We start from the raw sequence: 27,945 nt of genomic DNA, 5'->3' as shown, positions 1-27,945 counted from the left end.
TGGAGATGCTCGTTGCTTGGCACGTGTGGTACAAATGTTATTAGACATTCATTAGCCTAAGCTTGGATGTTATCCAGGTCTTGCTGCATTTGGACAAGGGCTGCTTCAGCATGTAACATGACTCAAATGAAAACTGAGCTTTCATCAAGGGACATGCCTGACCACCTGGAGAGGTCTTTGATGAACAAGCTCAAGATGGTTTTGTCTCGGACATTACAATGATCAACTCCTGTAGTGACATCCTGATAGAGAGATGATTGCCCTCCCAATTACAACCACCTTTCTTTGCACCAGGTATGGCTCCACAAACTCCCAAACCTTATTATCAATGATTCCACTTTTGCCCTTGATGGTATATTAAGTCAAATTCAGCCTCAATGTCAACAGTAGTCACTCTCACCTCCCCCCTGAAGTACAGCTCTTTTGTGCATGTTTGGACATAGTGGAACTCAAGCCAAGTGGAAGCAAGTAGGGGGTTAGTGCTGAATAAATGCAGCTTAGCAGCACTGTCCATTACTATTTTCATTCTCTCATGGGATGTGTAAGGCCAGCTTTATTGCTCATTCTTAAACGTGCAAAAGAAAGTCAAGAGCAAACACATGGGTCTGGGTCTGGAGTCACATGTCAGCCACTTTATAAGTAAGATACATGCAAAATGGTTGATATTTGACTCCAGACCCACAGGTGGCACATTTCCTTCTCTGAAAGGACATTAGTAAACCAGATAGGGTTTACAAAAATCGACATTGGCAAGCATGCTTGCCATTTAGTAGACTTTTAAATTCATATTTATTTTTAATTGAATTCAAATTTCACATCTGCCACAGTGAGATTCAAGCTCCACAACTTTTCACATTGTCAGGTAGATGAGCAAGTTTTAAATACACTGGCACAGGTTGGCTAGGGACATGGCTAATTTTCGAGCAATGTTGTCAGTACAATTGTCGGAATGTTGTCAGAGTCCACCTCTTCTTGATATCACGTGTGGTTAGATCAAATTAGCTAAAGACTGAAATCTGTGACAAACACAGAAAAAACTGAATGAACCCAGAAGGTCTGTTGGTATTGGAGTTAAAACATCAACTCTGTTTGTCTCCCCACAGGATGCTGCCAGAGCTGCTGAGACTCCACATGTTCTATAGTTTAGAACATGTTGTTTCAACTGTCTGGTATGTAAATAGTTCTGTATTGTAGATTCAACAGGTTGATATCTCTGTTTTAAAAATCAGTGGTGCTGCTCCAGGCACTCTGTCTTGTTTTCTTCACTGAGCCAGGGTTGATCCCCTGGTTTAACAGGTATGGTAGAAACGGAGAGATGCTGGGTCATATGGTTACAGATCACAGCTTGAATATAATTCTGCTGCTTTTGAAGCCCAACAGCACCTTGTTTGGAGTTACTGGATCTGTCTGAAATCTATAAGCATTCAGCACACAAATGAAGATGGAAGTGTCCTCAATTTGAGGACAGGATTTAATTTACGCAATTTTCTTTTTTTTTTAAGATGGTGTCCACAATCACCACAGCATCATAAACCCACAAGACAATGTGTGTCAAAAACTCTTCAATTTTTACTACTGTACTCGATGCATTCACGTATATGCAGCGTAACCCAGAGTTAGAGTTAATTACTTTCTCCTTTACTCTAACTCCATCTATTTTTTAAAAAAGATTTTAGTGCTGTCTGCTTCTCCCAGCATTTTGTGTGCTCGGGTATTACTTTCTGATATTCTCTCCTGGTTTCCATGCTGAGTTATTTTAAACCCTCTCTAATAGCACAAGGAAAATGCTCTACCCCAGTTCTGTTCAGATGCAACCTATCTGGATTGTACAACTACTAGCTTCCTCAGTGTCCATGACCCAATAATCTAAAGCCTCCCCTCTCCAGCCACACATTTGTTTTATCTTCCTATGTGTCCATACCCTTACTCATGGCACTGAGAGTAATCTGGAGAAAACTACTTCAGAGATCTTGACAGCTAAATTTCTAGCTAGCTCTCTAAATTCTAACCACAGGAACACATTACCCTTCTTACCAATGGGAATCAGGGCACCTGGCATTTCACTACCTCCCACAACTACCCCTCCCCCTTGCAGCTATTCTGTCACATCCCTGACCTTAGCAACAAGGAGCCAACAAATCATATCCTGGAGTCACATTGATGGTCACAGGAACAGCTATCTGTTCCCCTAATGAAGGAATTCTCTCACAATACTGGCCTTACACCCATGGTGCTGCAGGCTTGGCTCTTGCTGCATTCCTTCACGGATTCACTGATTTCACCAAAGTCCACAGCAGAAAGCTAGTTAGTGAGCAGGACGAAAAGTGTGGTGTAGGAAAAGCACAGTTGGTCAGGGAGCATCCGGAGCGGGAGAGTCGACATTTCCCCCCCCCCCCCCCCCCACTCCCGCATCTGCAGTCCTCACTTTCTCCTAGTAAGCAGGACCTCCGGAGACTCCTACAATACCTACCAGATTCTCTTAGACTGTCTGGACCTGTCTAAACCTGCCTCCTTGTCCCTTACTTGCACCGTGACCACCTCTCTGAACATGCTATCCATGTGACTGTCCACCTCATGCATGCAATTCAGGTTACTCCAGCTGCTCAAGTTCTGAAACGTGGAGCTCAAGTTTGTTCAGCCATGAACACTTCCTCTATGTGGACCTGTCCAGGCCACGAGAAATGTTTACAACCTCGCACACGCCAAAAGATGGGCATTCTACTTGGCCAAGCTTCCCTGTCATACCTGAACTCACACTTTTAAACTGCATTACTTACTTAAACTTACATTACTATTATTAAGTTGGAGATTGGTAGGAAGTAGAGGTTCTTCACCGTTACTCACAAACCAAATCCCCTTCCTGTGCCTACACATTCTTACTTTCCTTGTGTTAGTTTAAAAGTTTGTATTTTTCAAACTTGCTGGAGTTGAAAAACATTTCTGAGCAGCAACAACTCAGATGTCCCCTCCTCCCCTCGTGCTGTTTTATCGGATGTCCGCGCCCTCTCTCCCCCACTTCTTTCCTTTCCCTCCCACTCAGGCTCTTGTTTTATCTGTTCACGGACAGCTTTCCCAATTTTGACGCAAGCCTCCAGCCCTGCAGGGTTAACTGGGCTGGATTCATTGATTTCAAATTTCATGAACTCACGTCCCAAGATCATTAGCCTGGGTCTCACACCCATTACCACAATGCTACCAACCTCTTTAACAATCATTCTATGAGATGACCATTTTTGTTTAAAATTCAGAACATGCAAATCTCAAAATCCTACAGCTTTGACAGGAGCTGTCAAAACATCTCTCAAAGCTGCAGTCACATGAAATCAGAGACCCATATCACTGGCACATTGTACATGGACTGGCACAGAAGCACTTGATACCCTCTCTGAGCTTAGAACTGCTCCTCTATCACCCACTGACTATGTCAGTGCCACATAGAGTCTGCATCAAGATACTGAAGTCAAACATCATGGCCATCTGAAGTGCCGCCAATGATAGCTTGGTGACCACTGCCATTGAGCCATTGCCATAGAGTAAATTCCTTTTAGGAGCAATGGAATAGATAGACAAGCACAGAGTTCAAAGTCTGCCCCTCCTTCTGTCGCTCCTTCCCTCAACGGTGGTAACAAGTAGTTCCACTGCATGCAACATTGATAAATTTGGAGATTTGATTGGAGTACAACATATCTTGCCAGGATGGACTGGGCACAGAAACAATCATTTGAACATTCTTCTGGTTTGTTCATCAGTTCACTGCATTTCATTCTGAGCCAGCTCTTTGTCTTTGCCAGTTTAATATCCCTTGTTGCCAAGCAGTCAACCTGTGACCTGAAGTCTGGTTGGAATAGAGATAGGATAAAGAGCTGATGCACAATAAATTAATCATACTTCTGTCAGGAAACAGTGAACTGATCCCTTTTCTGTGCAGCATGTGGTTATAAAAGAGCTGCCTGTTCAGTAAGCTGTGTTCAATTGTGTCAAAGAAAATACCAAGCCAGTGATGCACTACCTGAATGCCACCTTTGAAGAAGATATAGATATTTTACTTAACGATGCATTGCACTGTGAGCAGGGAAACATTGCTGAGGTCATCTGCTGTACCTTGGAACAATTTGGTTGAAGTTTAGCGCACCAAGGAAGAAGGAAATGAAGCAGAAGGGTTGCGGATATACTAATGATTGTGCATCTTGCAAAAGCACTAGCATTTTACACTATCTCAGGTAAACGCCAAAATTCTTTGCCATATGAAGGAATGAAAGGCCCAACGTTACACACATTTTTACACACTTTCTGCATTAAATATCAAAATGAGGCATTGCCTTGACAGCTGAATATTTCCTTCTAATTATTTATGCTGACAATCCTTTTTGTTTCTTTGTCATATTTAACGATTAGCACGGAATCCTGAATCAGAAAATTATAGGTTGCCCTTCCAGGAATTTGCACTTGAATTAAAATATGGGCCTTAAAATATACAGGGGAGGTTGTAGCAGCCAGGAAACACTCAAAGATCCTACTGAATTTAATGGCAGAACCTCATTTAAATTTTTTTTCCACTGTTTCCTGTTGACAGCAGAGCAAGAGGATAGACTATCCCATCCAACAGCTGGCCCATGTCCATAGGCACGAGGCAGGGAGCAGGGAATTGAAGAGATCGAGAGCCAGTGAGAAGATTGCAACATGCAGTGTCAGAGTGAGGACGGGTTGAGGAGGTGACAGGTCAGGCAGGAAGCTTGTAGGGGTGAGTGCTTACAGATTGAGGGTCAGGGATTAGCTCAACAGATCATGGGGAGGGAAACAAGTTTACCGAAGGAGCCCGAGGAAGCACAAGCTGTGCTGGAAAAGTGATTCCCTGCTAAGTCTGACTGCTTTGGATTCACTTCAGATGCTGGGTTAATCCTAGGAAACTTGCACTGGAGTCATTAAGTCTAAAAGTCTGCGGAGTCTGTTGACATAAGTGACTTTGTTTATGTTTGAAAATAACTGCCCAAGCAACTTGACATCCAGATGCAGATCATGTCCTGACTCAACACCAAAAATAAGGTTTGGATCGGGTTTCATTGTAATTTTAATTTCTGTTAACATCATGTTTCATTTCATACATATGTGAAACAGTGAACAGGAAGAAGTCATATGTTGCTTTTCGATACTATGGTATTCACATTTTTTTTCTGACACTTTTAAAAATAGAAAGCAATTAACTTGGACACCGTTAACAAGTGGTCCTGATTGTATGCATGAAATGGCACAAGCTTTCTCTGTTATACTGTAAGTCTTTGAATTACTAACAGTAACGCAGCAAGAGATCGGATATTGAAACATGCTGTTCATGCTGTCACTTTTAAACCAACAGGAACAGACCACTAGCAAAAGGAACGCCTATAGGAAGTTCACACCACATGCAGGAGTTAATGTATTACTGCCAGTTTGTACTGGACAATATAGAAGGGTTCTAGAAATTGAGCCTGTAACAATCCTTATGAACCCGGATCAAGAGTACAGCTGTTATTTCACCATTCCCAAACAAATTTGGTTTTATATTAGAAAATTAGATGACTATATCAGATTCTACGAATGGTGCCAAGGTGGATTATTAGCCTAATTTGTTTTAAGTAAACAATCTAATTTTTATCAACATTTTCCAATTCTTTGCCAATCATGACACATTTCAAAATAACTCATGATAGACATAACCGAAACTTGGACGAAATAAGTTATTTTTGCTACTTTTCACGTAACAAGTAGTTGTTTTTTATAGTCATATTAATGCCACATTAAACATAAAGTAAATTAAATTGATCTATGACTGTTTTAAGTAGCACATATAAACTGAAGGTTTTAATTTATTTATTGAAGATTGATAGAATGTAGTAACTCTAAACAATCTTAAAATACATTTCCTGATAGAATCCTTAAATGCATCCTGTACTATCAATTATTTTGACCTGCAATCCCTGTTGTTATGCACCGCTAGCCTCATAATAATGGAAAGAGGCAGCTTTAAGTATTTTGCTTTCGCACATTTAGGGCCTGATTTTAATTTTCTGCAGGCCGTTGAGTTTTGAGTGAATTAAATTCTCACCAAAATAAAACGGATCCACAATGGTAAGTAGAAAATAAACAAGGTCATTTAATCAAGTCAAGGACTTATTTGGAATGCTTACATTTCTATTCAGATAGAGATGATACACCTTTCCTTATGTTGGAATTTTAAAAATCAGAAAGAAAGTTAAGCAATATTTAACTTTCATTACCTAGCATCATCTTCAAGCTTACCTCATGCCTAAATGCTTTGGCTTGTTCTTCACAACCTGGCAAACTCAGTATAAATTCAGATACCTACAAATAAAACCAGAGGGACATTACTTTTACAATAAATGTAACATATTACTGAATTTTAATAAGGGCACAAATATGCAAAAAACTTTACACAATATTCCTTTTCTTTGTTTATCCTCTTCAAAAACACAAAAAGGGGATTTAAGCAATACTTAATTATTAAATAGTAAAATCACCATCATCCTACTGGACAATAGGGATGCTCTCTCATTAGAAAGATAACTGGTAATTGTTTAACTCAAGAGTCACCATGCTTCAAATAAGGGGAGAAAGAGAATCCTTCACAGTAATTTCAGCCAGTTTGGAACTGGATCCATACAGTTGACATCACTCCACATTTCAAACCAGCTGTCCAGCTAATTGAGCTAATCAATGTCCATTTAATAATTAGCCATCTCAGTATTATTATTTACTCGCAGATCATCATTTCTCTGTTGGTATTGAGCGGAAGTGTAGAGATGTATAATAAAGAGTTGTTGTCTGCAAAATATGAATGCAGAGCCAAAAAGGTAAGTACAAGCAGATGTAAATCCTGACACCTAAAGAAATTATTGTTATATGCAAAACTGTCAGCTCCTCTCCCCAGACATGTCCAAAGAATAGAGTTTATGACAAACCTGTTGAACTCTCGGAAGGACCTAATGTTAAAAATGGGTACTCCAAAACAGCACAGAGATGGCAAATAGTTTTCCCACTGTCAGTAGCGGATTCTAGAGTTTCCAGTTTAAGATTGAAGGTAGGATTATGCTAAGAAATCCTGAGGATAACCTAGAGTTGTTCTTTAAATCATGACAAAATAGAATAGAAATAAAAATATGGAAGCATTTTCCATGAACAGACCTTGGAGTAATCTAATCCTTGCGGATTGTCTGACAATTTGTTTTCAACTGCTGGGGCAAGAAAACCAAACATGCAATTTATAGTGTAGCCAGGAGACTGGTGGGCTCTCAGACACAGTTCTGAGGAAGGATCACTGGACCCAAGACGTTAACTCTGATTTCTCTCCACAGATACTGCTAGACCTGCTGAGCTTTTCCAGCAATCCCTGTTTTTGTCCCAGGCCTAAAAATTGGCCACTCAAGTAGAATTATGGGACCTGAGCAAAGATGATTACAGACTTGTTGAATAGAATGAGGGTCAGGCCACATCAAGGTATGAACGAGAACCTCAGAGACTAAGAGAATGCTAATGCGCACAAATGTTTATTTGGTATCAATGGAAACAAAAAGGTACATTTACATTTGAACCCTTCCCTGGGAAAGAATGGCATCTTTCCTTCATCAACAACCTTCTAAACAAGAGGAAGAAATGCAAACAAACAAAGACATTATTGCTACCCATCGAATGGAACATCAAAACTATCGCTGATGATTAAGAACTGAATTCTGATTGGAGGGCTCAACAGAACTTTCTGAAAACATACCAGAAAGGTATGAAACCATGAAGTTGGCTTTGGAAAAGTAGCAGAAACTTCAGAGATTGATGACATTCAAAGTGAAAAGAAACCCTGCCTGAAGACTGTAACTGCGGTGTGAGGCCTACTTCTGGAGGGGCGCGGGTGGGGGGGGGGGGAAGAGAGAGACAGAGAGCGCGCTCGCCCATTCAGCTCTACAAACTTCACCACCATGTTAGAGTGTGCATGGGTAGTATTTCTGAGGACCTCAGTTAGTTAGAAAAGGTTCAGTAACCTAACATTGAATAGTTTGCTTATTTTTGATTATTATCTACCAATTTTATCGGTATGCGACTGCATAGGTTTGTTGGCTTTGATATGACAAGGTACCTGGGCAAACAGGCTTGAAACAAAATATTGGTTGAAATGTTTGGACATGTGTGTTTTGCCACTGACTACAATACAGACCTGCTGAGCTTTCAGCAACTTCTGTTTTTGTTACAATAGGGAGACCTGGCTTCTCTCAAGTGATTAAAAATTATAAGTATTTGACATGAAGATCCTGTCAATAAAACTTTGCAACACAGTGCAACACTTAGATTAGTTCTATGTGAAGCGAGAGAGAAAAAGGCCACATTTTGCTGTAACAGGATATCTAACAACATCTAACCATTAATTAGAATTTCTCTAGTATGTTTACGTTTTAAAAATTTTTGTGGGATAGATTTCGCTACTCTTGCAACTGGTTTAAAATGAACAGATTGTTGAAAGCACTTGCTGATAACAACACAAGGGAATCAGGGCATCTGGGGTTCCAACAGAACCAGGCAAAGCAATTGTGCAGCTCTTTAAATGATCAGACAGAAGGATTGGAAAACTAATTGCAAAAATGAAACAAAAAATTCTAACTGTGGGTGAATCAAATGTGAAATCAGACACAAAAAGTGAGTGATAAAATGACTGGATAAACAAAGAGTGTCAGTTAAAATTTAAATTATATTAAAAATTAAAATTTTACATTAAGATCTGACATTATATTTGAACTAGTGAAATGTGACAGAACTCAAGGCTCTCAAAGTTTATGTGGAGAAGGGTAAATTTGAAGAGAGGACAATGATCAGCCATTATTATATTGAATTGTGGAGCAGGGTGATAAGCCAGTTGCTCTCCTACTCCAACTTCTTATCGACATGTACTCATTTATTTTCAGTGTTTAAGAAGTTACTTAGCAGGAACTAACTCGTTGTGCTGTTATAATGCACTTAGACTTGAAATGACGACTTTCTATGATGAGTTTTGTTCCATCTGAATACCTTGAGGACTCTTATGGTTAATGGCTAGGAACGGGACATTGTAAGGATCGGACCCTACCAGGCAGGATACTGTCCCGGCAAGTTAAGTGACCAATGGGTGGCCCAAAATAATTGGGGAGTTGAGTTAGGAAATTGCAAAATCTTAATGTGGTACAGACACTTGTTACTTCTCAGCTGAAGTATGGTGTCCAGCTCTGGGCACCACATTATAAGAATATTATGCAATAAAATAATAATTAGAGCATAGGAGCAGTTTACAAGATCAGTTCCAGAAATGAGGAACCACAGCCTGCCCAGAATGCAGACTCCTCTTCTCTGCCTTTCACTGTGGCAGACTTTGTGATCACTGGCAAAGTGGAGGTGATCAAACATCTCTAGAGTATTGCGAGAAGAAACCTCGATGGGGTCACTGTGTCACTCTTCCCATGGTGGTATCACACTGCATCCCTGAAAGCAAGTGGCACCTGGAGCTAAGGTCGAGGTCCCACACTCTTTCTTGCTTTGCCACTGATACCGATAGAAAAGAGGCAATGACTGAATATTCTATTACTGACTATTAACCCAGAGACTCAGGTAATGCTCTGGAGACTTCTTTTCAAAACCCATGTGGCAGAGGGTGGCATTTGAATTCAATAAAAAAAAGTCTGGAATTACGAATTTAATGGTGACAATTGTTGATTGTAAATATAAAAGAAAACACAGCACTTATGGTTAGTGATGCAGTTCAATGCCTTGCATCTATCTGCAAACACTGAGTGTGCTGGACATGAGTCTCCATAGCAATCAACAACCTGTCTGTGCAGGCTGCCAGAACCAGGCTTGCAGAGTGAACATGGTACTGATAGTGTCAGTGGTCTCCTCCATTCTTTGATCCAACTTACCAAGTGCCCCTGATAAACCTGCCAGCTGCTCCTGAGCTGTCTATGTAGTTTGACAAAGTCATTAATGACCCCCAAGAATAAGGGGTCGTATTCTGCCTGGAGCTAAGCAGGTGCGGTCTCGGACAGTCCTCCATGTATTGCCAGAGAACTGGGACATTGTTTGCTTTATCAGTTGCAGATATGTGTCAGCAATGTGCTCATCTGATTGCATTCCCAAATCTAATCTGGAAAGAAGACCAATCAAGGTGAAAGCTCCTGAGCTAGTAGAGCATGAAAATGAAAGCCTTGCCTGTGCATCCTCTGAAGGTTCATTGGATTCCCTTCAGAGGCAGAGATTGATCTGAGGGCCATTAGCATTGGCCACATGCTGCCAGTAGTCCCCGCAAAGAAGAGAATTAATGAGTTGTGCCACAGGAATAAATGATGCGCAAATCAAGAATGTGCTCATACTGATGGCAATGTGGGTGCAGTGCAATGCAGTGCAGCACGATAAAGTTTGGTGGGTTGGTTGGCCATTGAGATGTACCTGCTCCCACTTCAATCAGTGTGCACTTCTGCCAAATCCAATATTTTCTCCTTGCAGGGAGTGAGGAGTCTGATGTCACATCCTACACCAGCCCAAGAGTGGGCCAACATTTCCTGCAATGAGACAAAGGTTAAAAGTTCTTATTTGATTCAATTATAAGACGTGGGTGTCACTGGTTGGCCAGCATTTATTATCCATCCCCAGTTGCTCTTGAACTGAGTGGCTTGTTAGGCCATTTCGGAGGGCAGCTGAAAGTCACCGACATTGCTGTGGATCTGGAGTCACATGTAGGCCAGGCCAGGTAAGGATGGCAAATTCCTTCCCTGAAGGACATGAGTAAACCAGATGAGTTTATTTCACAGTTGACAATGGTTTCACAGTCATCAGTAGATTCTTAATTCCAGATTATTACTGAATTCAAATTCCACCATCTGCCATGGTGGGATTCAAACCCGGATCACGAGAACATTAGCTAAAGTTCTGAATTAATAGACTATCAATAATACCACTCGGCCATCACCTCCCCTTCAGTATGACTGAAGTTAGTGGTGACATACAAGCAGGAGCAATGGTGAGGCATCCTCTGTGGGTGAGAGCCATTGAATAGACATGACGTGTACATAAGTAAAAACTGCAATCTCTGAACCTTGGTAAGATGCATGTGCAGTGGCAGAGTTAGAATGACCAGTGGCCATGTGTGTGTGGTTGCAGAGAAGATTGTATCATTTACCTTTGGGAAATGCAGAAAATCACTGACTTTCTTTGAGCTACTGGGCATTGCACTTCACGCAGGAGATAGCAATGCCCTTCTCGCCACCACTCCTTCCTCTGAATCCCCATCCATAAAGAAAGGACTGAGATTTGCTTTCTTCTTGGTGATGTCCTCAGTCTCATAGTTGAGCACTGCAGTATGAACACCAATTCCTGGCTTGCAGTATCTTAAGTGGTGGGCAGCTGGGTTTTAAACATGATACCAGAGGTGAGGATGCCTGTAGTTTTTCTGTAGTCATGTGCTATTCCATCTTTTCCAGTTGCACAATTTCCCAAGAAAGATACCCAAAAGCATATTGCATCATTAATGAAGTGGAGATTGGACAAAAGTTACTCCAAGATATCATGGACCAATCACCACAAATCTCATTGGACAAACATTTTGAACTGAAACTGGGAAGATTCCACCTTTTCGATGATGTGCTTGTGGTCTCAGCCCCAGTATCCTGCCTGCAGTGCATAACCCTCAGCTCCCTTGTCTATCAATAACTCAACAATAGTCAACCATCATGTGCACACGCACTCCTCCTGGCACATCAGAATTGTTTAAATCAGTCTTGCTTGGTCCTTTTCTGGCCAAGTTCCTCCCAGATTTTGAAGCTAAGACAGTGATAGCCTTTGACAATGTGTTAAAATCGCATGCTCTAATGGTAATAACATCCATCTGTGCTTTGCCTCAAGTTAGGCCCCAGTACAGAGTGGGCATCTTCTTAAAGCCTCCAAATCAACCATTTGTAACAGTAAACGTGGTGAATCATTTCACTGCTATTCATACACTTGCATCAGGCAGGCTGAATTACACCTGAGACTCTCATATTTTCCTACATGTTTTCCAGATGGTACTTTGACAAGGAGAAAAATAACGATGCGTCTAATGCTTGTGATGATTACTATTTCATAGAAAATATATCTATTTATCAGTCCTGTTGTTCTTACAAGATATCGTGTGGTGTTGCTTAAGATTATTAGGAAGTCTAACCATTGTATCACAATAGGGTGCTATCAATAAACTGAAATGCAGATAGACTCGGATGATTGTGATTTTCACACAAAGTTCACACTGCATGTAAGATTTGTGTGCATACTGTGCAATTTTGTAAAAAGAAAATTTGATCGCTTGCTTCTATACCTCATCTATAGTCCATTTTGCTACTTTTCTGGCTGTGATTCCAGCAACTCCAGGTAATAGCTTGCTGTGCTGTTCCCAACAAAGAGGCAGACTGGGCACTGGTGATGCTGAAGACAAAAACACGGACTGATGCAATGCTTGTTGCAGGTTAAAATCATCATTTTCTGTGAAAATAGTAAATTATTATTAAAATATTACCTTCATATTAATAATACTTAAAACAGCTATATGCACATCTCCTTAAATTGTTGTTCAAATACCATAATTTGGGTTTTATGAAATAAATTTAGTCAATGGTTTTGAGTTGTAATTTTTTTTCTTTCATTGTTCCTCTAACTATCTCCTTTTCTTGCTAAGGATGCTAATTTCTGGTGGGATGTAGGTCCTTTGATGCCAACTACCTTGTTTCAATACTGGCAAGTCATTTTCCAGGTATGGGGCTGTACTGCTAGTGTCAATTGGCTAATTTAACTGTGGAAGACATCACAAAACTTTGTACTATCATCCAACATCTACAGGCAGGTCATATCTGACATACACAACTTAATGTTTTGAAGAGGTTTTTAAAAGTAGGGAAGTGTTTATATTTGATAGCTGTCAAAGACCCTCTCAAAAAACTAAAATTGAACCTAAAGATGATGAAGACAAATTACTATATGGATAGGAAATTGACTGTCAGACAGGGATAATGGTAAGGTACTCTAAGATGAGTGATGCCCGACAGGGATTGTGTTAGGCCCTCAATAATCTCTGTATTTATCAAGAATTTGAATTTTTGGCTTTCTTTGCTATATTTTAAGCTTGCTGATTACAATGTCACCTATCTTTTGTGTTATCAACATAAATGGAAATATAAATTTACAAGGATATTACAAAGATTAAGTGAATGGGAAAACTTCAGCAAATGGATTGCAATATAGACAAGTTTGAGGTCATCCATATTGCTCCTAAAAAAAAGATTGATCAGAGTGCTTTTTATGTAGTTAAAAAGCTGGAAACAATGGAAGCCCATCGACACATGGGTAAAATTCTATACGCTGATACAGCAAATTCATAAAAATGCCCATCAGAATGCTGGCCTTTGCAACTAGACGACAAGAATAGAACGAATGCAATTATGCTACAGGAATATGTAGACCTAACTTGACCTGGAGTACTAACAGCAGTTTGGGGCATCACATCCAAAGAATCATATCATGGCTCAGAAATGCCAATTAATAGTGAAATAGATTCAACTGACAGTTTTTCAGCTAAAATTCTGTGCTGGGCCTCACCTGAACTCTTGTTCAGAGGAGGGATGTTGTGTCCAGTGTGTCTATGTTTCAGGTCTGTTGAGGTTGAGCTAAGAGTAAGGGCTTGGGGTCACTGTGGTTAGGAAGTGTAATTAAAGACAGAGATGTACAGCACGGAAACAGACCCTTTGGTCCAACTTATCCATGCCAACCAGATATCCTAACCTAATTAATCCCATTTGCCACATCTATTCATACACCCATCCAGATACCTTTTAAGAAGTTGTAATTGTACCAGTCTAAAACTTCCTCTGGCAGCTCATTTCAGACACGCACTGCGTGAAAAAGTTGCCCCTTAGGTCCTTTTAAATTTTTCTCCTCTCACCTTAAACCTATGCCCTCTAGTTCTGGACTCCTCTACCCCAGGGAAAAAAAAATGTCTATTTACCTTATCCATGCCCTTCATGATTTTATAAACCTCTATAAGGTCACCCCTCAGTCTCCGATGCTCCAGGGAAAACAGCCCCAGCCTGTTCAGCCTCTCCCTATAGCTCAAATTCTCCAACCCTGGCAACATTCTTGTAAATCTTCTCTGAACCCTTTCAAGTTTCACAATATCATTCCGATAGGAAGACGACCAGAATTGCACACAACATTCCAGAAGTGGCCTAACAGATGCCCTGTACAGCCACAACATGGCCGCCCAACTCCTAGACTCAGTGCTCTGACCAATAAAGGAAAGCATACCAAACACCTAGTTAAAAAATACAGCGATAGTTCCAAGTCAGGACAGTGTTGGGCTTGGAGGGACCTTGCTTGTTACCAGGCACCTGCTGACCTTGTCCTTTGAGATGGCAGAGGTCACAGGTTTTGAAGATTTCTTTCATTGAAGGAACATGGGTGATAGCCTTAACAGATTTACCTCAGACCCAGGAGCAGTCAGCAGGTGGACACTTCAGAACTGGTAAGGACTTTAAAGCTTCTGGTGAGAGGGAACAAGACCTCCCAGTGCGGCACCACAACTAAGCCGGTAAGTGATTGGCTGTTTGAGGGATGGGTGCAAATCCCTAACTTTTTCTTACTGTTATCAAATAACCTGGTAGAATTATTATACTTATTAACTGTTAGTGTATGTTAGTGAGAATTAGATTTTGTTTTTTTTTAAGAAGTGGGTAATTTTTCAGTTAATTAAAGGGATGGCAGCCCACTTCCTTAAGACAGTATGCTGTACCTGTAACATGTGGGAGTTTTTGGATGCAGATAGCATCAATGAGCACCACTTATGCAGGAAGTACCATCAGTGCTTCCAACTCGAGTGCCAGGTTATGGAGCTCGGAGAGGTCTGGAAGCACTAAGGAACATCGGGAGAATGAGAATTACATGGGTGGAGCTTACAAGATGGTGATTATCTCACAGTGTGAAAGAATGAAGGAGGACAGGGAATGGTTGACTGTTGCATGCAAGCATAAGGCCATCCCAATTCCCAAATGGTAATCTGTGCTGAATTCTGGTAATGGTGATAATGTCTCAGGCTATTGCAGCCAAAGCAAAATGCGCAGCACCATGGGATGCTCAGCTTCACGGGGGAGGTGGGAGAAAGGTGGTTAGGAGTGCAGCTACTCTACTGACAACAGAATGTTGCGGTGTCTCTCTGGGGCAAGGATCCTGCAGTTTACGGAGCGGCTGCAGGGCATTTGGATCGGGGAGCGGCGGGGCGGGGGTTGTTCATCTTTAAAAAGAGTCAGCAAAAGCAGATAATCAAATATCTTCCTTCTGCGTTGTAATAACATGACAGCCATGTCAGTGAAATGGATGTAGCGCAGGGTGCAAAATTATTTTTCCTTCCTAAGGCTTCTCCTGAGGTTACCTCAATAGCTTTTTATTTTCAAGAGCTACTTTTTTCATTCTCATTAACTTATTTACTCGGAGATGCTGTCACATATTATCAATACCTTCCATATTTGTGTTGACATGTGTTAGTTGGACACTCACAAACAAAATTAGAATAGTTCATTAATATCTTCAACTCTTCATTTCACTTAAAACCACAACACACAAGAAAAGTATTAATTTCCATGACATCATAATATTTAAACTAGTACAAGATAACAGGCATTAATTAGCAAACATTATTGCCCTCCTCTGGCTGACAACTCCACCAAGCACCCAGTGAACAACTAATGGATTCGACAATAAGCTCCCCCACCCCACCAAGCCATCAGCTCTCACCAAAAGACTCCTCTGGTCAGATTATTCAAAGCTAGCACTGACTTTCCAAACCGGCTGTTCTCCCTCCAGTCATAAGCTGTATCTCTCCTGAGTTTGTGAGTGAACAGCAAGAGCCAGAGAGGTCTAATTTATTATTTCAAAATTAGCTTCTCGCCATTCCATCCAGTGACCTTTCTCTTGATCGCTCCCTGTGAGCGAATATTCCCAGGTGATTTGGGGATTTTGAGGGCAATTCCACCCATCGTTCTCATTTATTTTGAATGTTGTTGCAATGCAACATTGGAATTGATTAATTTAGTAGCATGTGACAGAATGTTGATATGACTATCATTTGAGTAAGTCACCTGACGATGTCTCTATATGCAGAAACAAGCTCATCTTCAGTAATTCTTTAATGTTCCATGATGAAACCTCACCTGGATTTGTAATAAATACGAACACCAAGGAATTTCCTAAGAATAAATGTACTGACATATAATGTGCATGTATTTCCTGTCACTATTAAATGAACCAAGTAAGCTCATCATTGGTGTTCAAAGTAATAAAATTTGGATTAATGGACTTGGCTGCTGAATTCCTCAAGTCTATGTAGAGAACATTTTGTTTGCCATAATAAAATCTTCAGTGCTGTTTCTGCTGTTGCTATTTATGCAGGCACTTCACAAATTCATTTTGGTTTGTTCAATTTTGTGTCCCATAATCTGTTCCCTTACCTTTGTTTTCATTTTGCCAGTTAACCTTGTTTGTCACTTCCTCTTCCTGCTTTATTCTTGGATGCTTCATTGGTCTTCCAGCTCTAGAATAGGAGTCAAAAATAAAAGAGTATTACCTAAATCAAATAATTTAAAACATATAGACAGTATAATTTTGAAGCATATAACTATATACAGCAAAAGTATTTATTAACTGGAATTTACAGGACCAGGGGTGTGCTAAATGAAGAAGCATTCCAGATAATCAAGAGATGCGCATAACCACAGTAAACCTTGACCAAGTGAAATTTTGAGACATAAATATCAACATACCTCCTAAAATCAATGTAAAAGCACACAATAAGTAACAAAAACATAAGGCAGGAGGTATACACATCACTGCCATACTTGGTAGATTGTGGTATTTGAGGGATACAAGTAGTTCTTCAATAATGCAATGATAGTGTTCTTGTGCAACCCCACATTATAGAAAAACTGCGTTTTGGGTACAGCGCTTAATGCTGACAATGTAATCATATTACAGCCCACACACATTTTACAAGTTTGTGCTTTAGAAACAATGTCACCAATTTGTCAATCGTGTTACAAGTCACACAAACGAAACTCATGCGAAAGCAGAACAATCCGTCTGATTTTTGCCAGTTTATCAAGAGTGCCAGTTGGTGCTGGTTAAAACTACGTTTTACTGGACACATAGTTGAAACATTTCTAATCATCATTTTACTGGAAAATAAACTGAAAGCCAAATCTGCTCATACCACAAAAGTAAAGTCAGAGAGAATAAAATATTACTAAAAAAAAAGAGAGTAAAATGGCTGAAGCTTTTTGATTTGTGCTCATCAGGACAAACGGAAGGATGTCAAATTTCAAGCAAACACAGTAAATACTAGAAGAGAAAGTGTGGATTGGTGGGCACATCAATTCTAAAGGGCTGAGACATTTGCACAATGCAAGCAATGGGGGCGAACAGGCTTCCCAAGATCCTTGTGATTCAAAAGGTGAAAGGCATAAACATAAGCTCCTTGGATGCTGCCTGAACTGCTGTGCTCTTCCAGCACCACTAATCCAGAATCTGGTTTCCAGCATCTGCAGTCATTGTTTTTAACCACCTTATAAACATATTTCTGTTTGTTTGAAGAGAACAATTCCTTACCTATAAATATGTCTTCGACAGCAAGCGTGAACAAGCCACATTCTAAGTTTGATTGACTGCCTTATATTTGCAGCCAGTGGAGTTTTTAAAAGAGTACTCAAGATTGTTTGGTAAGTGCTGACCAATTGTAGAATAACATCTAACAACCGATGCTTTGCCCTGGGATTTGCCATTAAGGATTGACTGAGTGTTGCTCTTTTCAGCTATATTGAAGTTTGATACAACCAAATGACAGTTTACTTGTCTTTTTAAAAGAATGCTGGGTTACATAATCGTAAACTTCAAAGTTACTAAACAAAAACTACTGCTAGCAAAGTTACTGATTTGTGTTTTTGGAATGCACTTTGCAAACCTCACTTGGAGCAGCACACTGGATGTTAAGCTTCGTTAATCCTGGAGTTATTACAAAAAACTATTTTAAAAAGATATTACAGAATTGGTTAGGCCATTTATGGAATACTGTGTGTAATTCTGGTCTCCCTACTATAGGAAAGATGTTGTGAAACTAGAAAAGGTTCAGAAAAGATTCACAAGGATGCTGCCGGGGTTGGGATGTTTCAGCCACAGGGAAAGGCTGAATAGGCTGGGGCTATTTTCCCTGGAGCATCTGAGGCTGAGAGCTGACCTTAGAGGTTTATAAAATCATAAGGGGCATGGATAGGGTGAATAGACAAGGTCTTTTCCACAGAGTGGGGAGTCTAGAACTAGACGGCAAAGAATTAAGGTGAGAAGGGAAAGAATTAAAAGGGACCTAAGGAGCAACTTTTTTCATGCATGTATAGAATGAGCTGCCAGAGGAAGAGGTGGAGGCTGGTACAATTACAACATTTAAAATGCATCTGGATTGGTAATTGAATAGCAAGTGTTTAGAGGGATATGGGCCAAATGCTGGTAAATGGGAGTAGATTTATTTAGGATATCTGGTCAGCATGGACGAGTTAGACCAAAGGGTCTGTTTCCATGTTGTACAGCTCCACGACTCTAAGTACAAAATTTCCCAATTTATCCTGGTTTTCAAACAAATTTTGACAAAGCATGGACCTTGTTTCTGTACGTGACAAAAATTACTGTTTATTACAAGTTAATTGGATTTTAGCGACAGATAAACAGTTATAAACTGTCAGCATATAACACTGCAATTTAGAATTCTGATCCCTTTATAAATTCCCCATTTAACACACACACAAAAACACAAACAAACAGGGGAAATAGGTGGTGGGTGTAGGAAAGCTGGAAGGCAATGCAGCAGTTTCTATTCACGAGTTGCTGACTTGATCCAAATAACTCTCATGCTGGTCAGAGTGTTGCTTTTACTGGATGTTTCCATTGGCTTGCAAGAGACATTAGGTGGCAGACTCATTTATCAAAGATCTCTAACTCATCAGTTTAAAGTCAACCTCAGAGAACAGAGACAGCTTCTTTGCTGGCGGAGTTAACATTGGGTCCAGTGTTGACTATTCTTCAGAACATTCCCTCTAAGCTGCACAGCAATACAAAAATTCCCATGCAAGTCATTCAAACCCATCTCTTAATTCTAATTGTTTGCAACAACAGGGAACTAGATGAATCCAGGAAGGGACGGGAAGGTGTGGATATTGGGGAAAAGACCAAGTGCAAGGCCAGAGAGTGGAGGAAAGAAGGTCTGGGAGTCCAGTCTTGGAAAGAGTAAGTGAAACTCCAAGCCAGCAATCACCATGGTCAGTTGACTTGCCAGTGCTCAGTGAAGCTGTGGCCTATTGGCATTTGTGAATGGTGCTCATGAGGGCCAGTTGTTTGAAGGTGAGTCTTTAGGAAAGAGGAACGAGACTATTTTCAATGTGGCTGCTGTGGCATGTGAAGACAGATTTCTGGTCGCAATAAACTTAATTTGCAGCACTCTCATTGCTGGGCATGGACTTGCTGTTATTTTCTTGGACTTGCAGAAATACATGTATTGATTTATGGCGCAGTTTGCAGCTGGAGCTGAGAGATTTGTTTCAGATTTACAACCAAATGTGGCTGCAGGACTGCAGGAAGACAAAGGACAATGTCAGCAGTAGCATCAACAATTTACAAGATATGCTTGCTGGGCCTAAACTTGTTTTTATTTTTCTTTGCAAAAATTTGTGTCAAAATACATAGTTAAGGACAGTGTGTGGCTGTGAAATTGATTAAATTCCAGTCAGTGTGCACTGGCCTGCAGATCAGATTTTCAAGTATACAATTAACAGCCAATTATCTACAATGAAGGTCAAGTCAACTTGTTTTATTGTATTTGCAGAAAATCATGGAAAAACATAGACTGAAAGTAGTTAAATTACAAAACAGGGTTTGTCACTACTTTATTGATTTGCTTATGTGCCAATTTTTCTATAATTTTATTGGAAAATCTTTTTGCTTTCTTTTCATCTTTCTACCCACTAACAAACTTCCTTCATCTATATGCAGAATTTAAGGGAATGTGGCAAAAGTTCAGGAAATCTTGTGTCATTTGTTTTTATGAAATGTAGTACATGCATTAATTGCATTTCATTTTTCAGTATTTTCTCAGTGTTTTTACGAGTATGGAAATGAGCTGAGTATCTTTGATACACTTCTTTTGTGTTCATCATACATCTGATATCCCATTTCATTAATTTAATCCATCAATAAACTTGAAATCTACATCAACATTGAAAAGACTGAAGTATTAAATCATACTAGGAAAAATAAATTATAACCATAAAGGTGCATAGTGGAATGTTAGTCACTTATGGTCAAAATGAGCAGAAGACAACTGGCCAGATATTTGTGAAAGCTGTGGTAAATGCCTACTAGATGGCTGCCAGCAACAATATGCCCAACTGCTTATAGTGAGCTAAGTATTAATTAAGCTGACAGTCCAGAACTGGGGAAAAAACCTTTACTTATCGGCAACTGGGATCTACTAATCCCTATAGTCTGGGTTAAGGTACTGGGGTTGGCACTATGGTTGTCTTCTTTCTGGGGTAAATTTCTACCCATGAGAGACTGTGCAAAATGCTTAGTGCTAAAAATAAATGAGTACAGCTATATCATTGACAATGCCAGTATTTATTTCACAGTGCTAACTGCCCAAATGGTGGTGAACTACCTTCTTGAACTGACAGTCACTGTACTGTAGGCAGTCCCACAGTGATGTTCGGGAATTCTGGATTTTGATCCATTGACAAAGAATTAGCAACAAATTTTAGTTAGGCTGATTGTGAATTGCTGGCAAACTTTTAAAGTGCTGGTATTCCAATTACAGCTACCACATCTAGTGTTCTTGGAGCACAGATTAAGATTTGAGCCTTACTTATAATGTTGTTAACAAAAGACAATGCTTGGAAATTTCACCCTCTTATATAGTTCTCTCTTTAGTGTATAAAGAAATTGGTCCAAAGATGTGCAGGTTAGGTGCACTGGCCATGCTAAATTGCCCCATACTGTCCAGGGATGTGCAGGTTGTTAGGTGGATTAGTCAGGGTAAATGCAGGGTTATAGGGACAGGGCAGGGACACTGGGTCTGGGTGGGATGCCCTTCGGAGGGTGGGTGGAGATTGGTGGTCCAAATGGTGCCTTCCCATACTGTAGGGATTCTTTAGTCAATTTTGAGTTAAGAAAAGTATGGGCTCAAAAGAAAACAACACTGCTTTTGGTCTTTACGTTACTGAAGAAAACCTAGTCTGCTAGATTATACATTGTCTTAAAAACAGAAGCACATGGAAAGAATATGGCTAAAGGCTAGTGACAAAATAGAAGCTTTGGAGACATGGTTTGAAGGTGACCTCATCCTGCTATGAAAAGTGGAGGACACATCTAAGGCAAAAAAGTGGAACCTGTTCAACCTTTTTGTCTGCCGACATCTCTCTTCCGTAAAAGTGTGCTAAGGATGAAGGCTTGACAGATTTGTGGTTCGTTGTTCTCAGTCACATTGCTGTTGTTTTACACAGTCTAACTCAACTTGGTCATACCAGCTGCAGCGTTCACAATACACGAGTTGATTTTAGAACTGAGTAACACATTGATGGTTACAGAGTCTACATGTATTGTTATGACATGGGGTAAACCCTCCTGCTTAATTTAAACCAGCAACACAGAAAAGATTTATCCTATGCATTAACCTGTGAAAATTCGAAAGGTCAAGAACTAGTTAAAGTTACAGTAACAACTTTAAGAAATAAAGTATAAACATAGAATAATTAACTAACACCTATTTACAATTCCTTCCTCTAACCTATCTTTTACCTTTCCCTTCTACAATACTACTTCGATAAACCCGCACCCAATCCCCTGCACCCTCCCCGATTAAGATTTACCAAAATTCAACTTTTCAAAAACCAGCAAGATGCCGAATCTTCTTTTCTTCTTTTGCTTAGGGATTTCTGCTTCACAGGTTACTGTTTGACAAAAGGTACATTTAAGAGAGCTATTCACTGAGCAGTCTGCAGATGTCATTGTTCTCCTCCCAACTGTTCAATCTTCCCCAGTCTTACACCCCAAAGCGTCACTGGGTTGTGTCACTGGCTTTTAAGATTGTCAATATACTAAATTCAAACTTGATTGGAGTTTGGTAGTGTTTAGGATATAATTTAAATTGATTGGCCTAATTCAAATTTGTTTTGCCATTTCCAGGCAACCCAGCTAATCCAGCTTTCAACCAAGTGTTACATTGTTACCTTATCCAGAACACTTGGTGCGGTCAGGTAATTCTTCTAGCTTTTAAATCTCTTAAGGGTACAGTACACCCACATCTTCATAATAGTATGAAGCCATCAACAACCTCAAGTGATCATATGAACATATGAATTAGGAGCAGCAATAGTCCATTCAATCCCTAGAGTATGCTGTGCCATTTGATAAGATTATGGCTGGTCTGATCGTGGCTTCAACTCTACCTTCATATCTATCTTCTATAAGTTTTAACTTGCTTGCTAAATCAAGAATGTCTCATAACTCAGGTTTCTGAAATATTCAATTACCCTGTCTCCACTGTTCATTTGGGAAGGTAACTCCACAGACCAATGACCTTCTGAAAAATAAACAAACATCCCATCTCCACCTTGAATAGGGGATTCCCTTATTATTAAACTGTCTCTCCTGGTGTTGGCCCTTTCAGCATCCATTTTGTCAAGCCCTCTCATGATTTTATGGCATAAGTCTTTCGATGGTCAGTGTCAAACTGCTACTTTTCTGCACCACAAGCGAAGGCTTGTTTCTTCAGAAATGTGGAGTGTACCTGAAATCAAACTGTTGCAGAAAGAAAAGCAAAGCCCCTTTTTGCAGCACTACTCTGTCATGTATTCACAAACAAACTAAAATGTTTTGGGAAATTTAACCAGCTTTTTATTGTGTACAAGAACGAGTGCATGGGGGAACTGGTGAATGTGTAGATAAATTGAGTGGGCACAGGTAGGTAGATGGAGGAATTGATTGCATTGTTACCCAGGAGTTGGACAAAGATTTTACTGTAACAAATCTTTGGTCACTATCCAGCTAAATAAGTCAGAGTTCGCTGAAGTGCGTGACTCTACCTCAGAGTTGAACACTTTAAGGGCTATAGGGAAGAGGGGTATTGCCCATCAGAAGTTCAAACTCCCTAGTCAATTCCCAGACAGTGTGTCTAGCTTTCTAAGTTCCAATATGTATTTCAGTTTGTACATTCTTTTTTTTAACTACCCAGAGATCAGAAGATTTAGGCCTATACTGTTCAAAAGGACCAACTTAGTCTTCTGACATCCAATGGATACGGGCCCAAGTGTCAAACTCTTCTTAAGATAGCCCCTTCATTCCAGGAATGAGAGGAGTGAGTCTTCTCTGAACTGCTTCCAATCCAATTATATGCTAAAGTAAGGCAGCTAAAACCATATACATTCCAGATGTGTTACTTGCATGTAATGCTGCAAATAGTACCATGATATTTGTCTTCTGGATGCTGATGGTCAAAACAAACTCTTTTTACAGGCATGAGGCTGTCAATTTTTCATTGAAGGTGCTTGTTATTATGAAATATTAGTGCAGCATCATCAGTACTGATAATTGTTTGATAAGAATTGTGTGCACCTTCGTCTTGTTTTTCAGGTGAGCAAGGCTAAACAGTTTTTTTTTAAACCAATTTTGATAAATCAGTAGAGTCTTCGTGTGGATGACCTGAAGGCATATGACAGCAGCCTCAGATGAACATACCAAACAGTGTCCACTCTCGTCTAACATTTCCAATGATTATCCCTCCATCCCAGGATTAAGCAGAGTGAGCCTTTCCTGAATGGCTTCTAAAAATCAATTATACCCCTTCTTAAGTAATGGGATCAAAAGTATACATAGCATTTCAGATGTGGCGTTTGCATTACATTGTCAAGGCTTGTTTAATAGGAGAAAATGAGGACTGCAGATGCTGGAGATCAGAGTCAAAAAGCATGGCACTGGAAAAGCACAGCCGGTCAGGCAGCATCCGAGGAGTAGGAGAGTTGACATTTCAAGTATAAGCTCTTCATCAGCAAGGGCTCTTGAAGAGGAGCTTATGCTCAAAACGTCGACTGTCCTGCTCCTCAGATGCTGCATGACTGGCTGTGCCTTTCCAAGATCTGTTTAATACCACTACAGATGTCAAAAGGTTTAAAATTTTCACCCATCCTGGCTAACAACATCCATTGTGTTGTCATGGAAAGAGGAGATTAAATTGAGCAGATTCAGTGGGCTACAATTTTCACCAGCAGCTTAAACAAGGCATGACTGCTTCCACAATGGAATTTCTTGCTGAGATCAATAAAGGCAACAGTCATGTCCTCTAGCAGCTTTTGGACTGAAGACCAGGTCAACTGTAGATCTTTCAGTTCTGACAAGACTGAAATTCAGGGTAGATCTGTTCAGCCTGGATCTGCAATCTGATAAGGTCAAAACTGGCAAATACTTTTCCCACAATGCACAACATTATCCCATTGGCAGCAGTCACACTTGTTCTTGTACAGGATCAAAATCTTTGCAACATGAATATTGTGGGACACTGCGTCTGCCCTCCAACAGAAGTACATTAGTTTGTGCAGATCCTGCAGGGTTGCTGATTTCCCGGTTTGATCAGTTCAGATAGAACAGCTTCAGCACCTGAGGTTTCTGCCCCCAGAAAATAGATTTGCTAAGGTCCCTCACTGCAGGTTTGATATCCAACTCTCCCATAAAAGGCAGACTACAACGGTGCTAGAACTTCCTCAGTAACAGTGCTCTCCCTAAAGTACAACTCAAGGTAGTGTCACCAATTTCTCCTATTTATTACAGTTGCTATGATGTTCCCTACTTTTCTTTTCAGTGCAGTTGCTTCCTTTGCTAACGGACCTACTGATAGCTTGATTGTTTCATATATGCCCCTAAGTATTCACGCGTTGAATGGATTAAGGATGTTTGGACAATGTTGCAACAAGAAGCCACTAGTGCACTACGCAGTTGTCTGTCTCTCATAATTTCAGGCAATGCTGATTATTCCGAGTTTACCCACTCAATCTCCGAGCGCAGACCACTTAGCTTCAAGAATAGTTTTGACCACAATGAAGTTAGCTGTAAATCAGACTGCATTATTCTGGTCTTGCTTCCCATATGTTGAAAACACTGCATTACAGATAGCATCTGAAATAATACTCTCACTTTCAGACTCCATGTGAGTGTGCAGGAGAGCGCCAATTCAACTTAGTTGAGGAACTGTTGGTTTTTATCTGGGTTGATGGTTTGGCTTGTGTTGGAAGAGGATGCATTTCTAATTTGAATGACAAAGCTTAAGAGTTGCATTCTCATCCTGGTGCACATCACAAAGAACTCTGTAACACAGAGTCAACACTGCACTAGTCACAGGCACCGAGAGTGCTGTTGAGAGTCATGTCTCATGCAGATCAGATCCAATTAGTGCCATGTCCTGATCTTTGTTGTCTACACACCACTTAGTGGCATGGTTTGTTCCAAAGATGACGATTGGTATAGAAAACCCTGACAGCTGCAGCAAAGCTGAAGTAGTCTGCTTCCTTTCTCATTATCTTCCTCAGGTCTTTTGTCAAGGAAGTACAGCTAGATCTCAATCATCATGTGTTGAAACACCTCAGTAGGTAAGGATGCTCTGATTTAGAGTCTCAGCTGGATTACAATGTCAATAATTCTACATTATCCACCTCTACCATAGAACACAGCATTTGAGCATAGACATCCAAGATGGAGGACAGGAAAAGTTTCTGGCTGTAACAGGCTGCTCCTTTTTTGAGGTATTTTAGGTGTTGGAGGTGATTTCCTAGAATTCCAGGAGCAGCAATTACGTTTTACATGCTGTTGCATTGTTTTGCAACTTTGGAGGAAAAAAAAGTCAAAACAACAGCATTTTTAAAAGGCAGAGGAACAGACAAAGGCAGCACATGGTCAGTGCATGAGAGAGAAAGAGAGTGACAGAAACAAAGAGAAACCTACACTACTCCCTGACACATAAGTGAACCTGCACAGTTACTGCCTTTGCTGTTTGAATTCATGTATCGCCGGACATCGGAATGCGTCTGGGAAAATTAACACAACTAATCTTGGAGGAACCTGTTTGGGAGAGGTCACAGCACAGAGACGGTTAAGTGAATAGTTTCCAGTGTGGCCTTGGGGCCTTGCTTTAAGTCTGCAGTAATGAATAGAGTGGGTTCTTTCTTAATTATCTGTTTTATTGAGCTACGTCTCTTGATTAATCTTAAAAATATAAGCCATAAGTATTAAGTTAGCCTGGAGCAATGTTTTATAGAGGAATAAGAAGGTACTATTTTCTAGATCTGCAGATTGGAAGAGTCAAAATGGCCTTCAGTGGAGTGACATGCTCTTCTTGTTGGATGCGGGAGTTTAGGGAGAGTTTACATGTTACTGAGGATTATATCTGCAATAAATGCCGTTGGTTGAGAATCCTACCAGATCGAATAGAATGGTTGGAGAGACAGCTAGAGGCAATTAGAAATTTACAAGAGCAAGGGAGTGTGATGAATGGCAGTTATAGGAAGGGAGAAAACTTGCAGATACAGTCACATAAATGGGTTAACTCCAGGAAAGTTAAGAGAGGTAGGCAGGTCATGCAGGAGTCTTCTGTGGCTATCCCTATTTCAAACAAGTTGCTGTTTTGGAAAATGTAGGGGGTGATGGATTCTCAGGGAAACGTAGCACGAACAGCCAAGTTTCTGGTATTGAGACTGGCACAAATGCAATGAGGGGCATGTCGGGATCCAAGAGATCGATTGCATTAGGGGACTCTCTAGTCCAAGGTACAAACAGACGTTTCTGTGGCCAGCAGCGGAAAATCAGAATGGTGTGTTGCTTCCCTGGTGCCAGGATCCAGGATGTCTCAGAGAGGGTGGAGAATGTTCTCAAGGGGGAGAGGGACCAGCAGGAGATCATTGTACACATTGGAACCAACAGCATAGGAAGGGAAAAGTTGAAAATCTGAAGGGAGATTACAGAGAATTAGGCAGGAATTTGAAAAGGAGGTCCTCGAGAGTAATAATATCTAGATTACTTCTGGTGCTACGAACTAGTGAGGGGAGGAATAGGAAGATAGATAGAGCAGATGAACGCATGGCTGAGGAGCTGGTGTATGGAAGAACGATTCACATTTTTGGATCATTGGAATCTCTTCTCAGATAGAAGTAACCTGTACAAGAAGGACAGATTGCACCTAAGTTGGAAGGGGACAAATATACTGGCAGGGAAATTTGCTAGAGCTGCTCGTAAAGTGGTGGTGGTGGGGGCGCGGGGGGGGGGGGGGGGGGGGGGGTGTTGTTGGGGGGAGACCCAGGGAGATAGTGAGGAAAGAGATCAATCTGAGACTGGTACTGTTGAGAAAAGCGAATTAAACAAACAAACAGTCAGGGCAGGCAGGGACAAAGCAGAGAGCATGGTAGGACTGATAAATTAAACTGCATTTATTTCAATGCAAGGGCCCGAACAGGGAAGGCAGATGAACTCAGGGCATAGTTAGGAACATGGGTCTGGGATATCATAGCAATTACAGAAACATGGCTCAGGGATGGGCAGGACTGGCAGCTTAATGTTCCAGGATACAAATGCTACAGGAAGGACAGAAAGGGAGGTTGGGGGGGGTGGCGTTTTTGGTATACTTAAGTGGGAAATCAGGAGGGCAAAAAGGGGACACGAGATAGCTTTGGCAAATAGAGTTAAGGAGAATCCAAAGGGTTTTTACAAATACATCAAGGAGAAAAGGGTAATGAGGGAGAGAATAGGGTCCCTCAAAGATCAGCAAGGCAGCCTTTGTGTGAAGCTGCAGATGGGGGA

The 27,945-nt window shown here is 40.6% G+C and overlaps 1 protein-coding gene across 1 annotated transcript in view; it reads right to left on the bottom strand.

Moving 5' to 3' along the window:
* The window catches only part of l3mbtl3 (L3MBTL histone methyl-lysine binding protein 3), a 172,953-nt gene that overhangs the window by 16,666 nt on the left and 128,342 nt on the right, over window positions 1-27,945 (bottom strand). Inside the window, exons 19-21 of the mRNA XM_072556048.1 lie at window positions 16,527-16,609; window positions 12,353-12,516; window positions 6,277-6,339 (exon numbers count right to left, since the gene is read on the bottom strand). Coding sequence (XP_072412149.1) covers window positions 6,277-6,339; window positions 12,353-12,516; window positions 16,527-16,609 — 310 coding nt within the window. The remainder of the gene's footprint in view (window positions 1-6,276; window positions 6,340-12,352; window positions 12,517-16,526; window positions 16,610-27,945) is intronic.

This window comes from Chiloscyllium punctatum, chromosome 3 (assembly GCF_047496795.1).
Source record: "Chiloscyllium punctatum isolate Juve2018m chromosome 3, sChiPun1.3, whole genome shotgun sequence".
Classification (NCBI taxonomy): Eukaryota; Metazoa; Chordata; class Chondrichthyes; order Orectolobiformes; family Hemiscylliidae; genus Chiloscyllium; species Chiloscyllium punctatum.
Note: the sequence above shows the minus strand (reverse complement) of the source record. Positions and strands in the feature narration are given on the sequence as shown.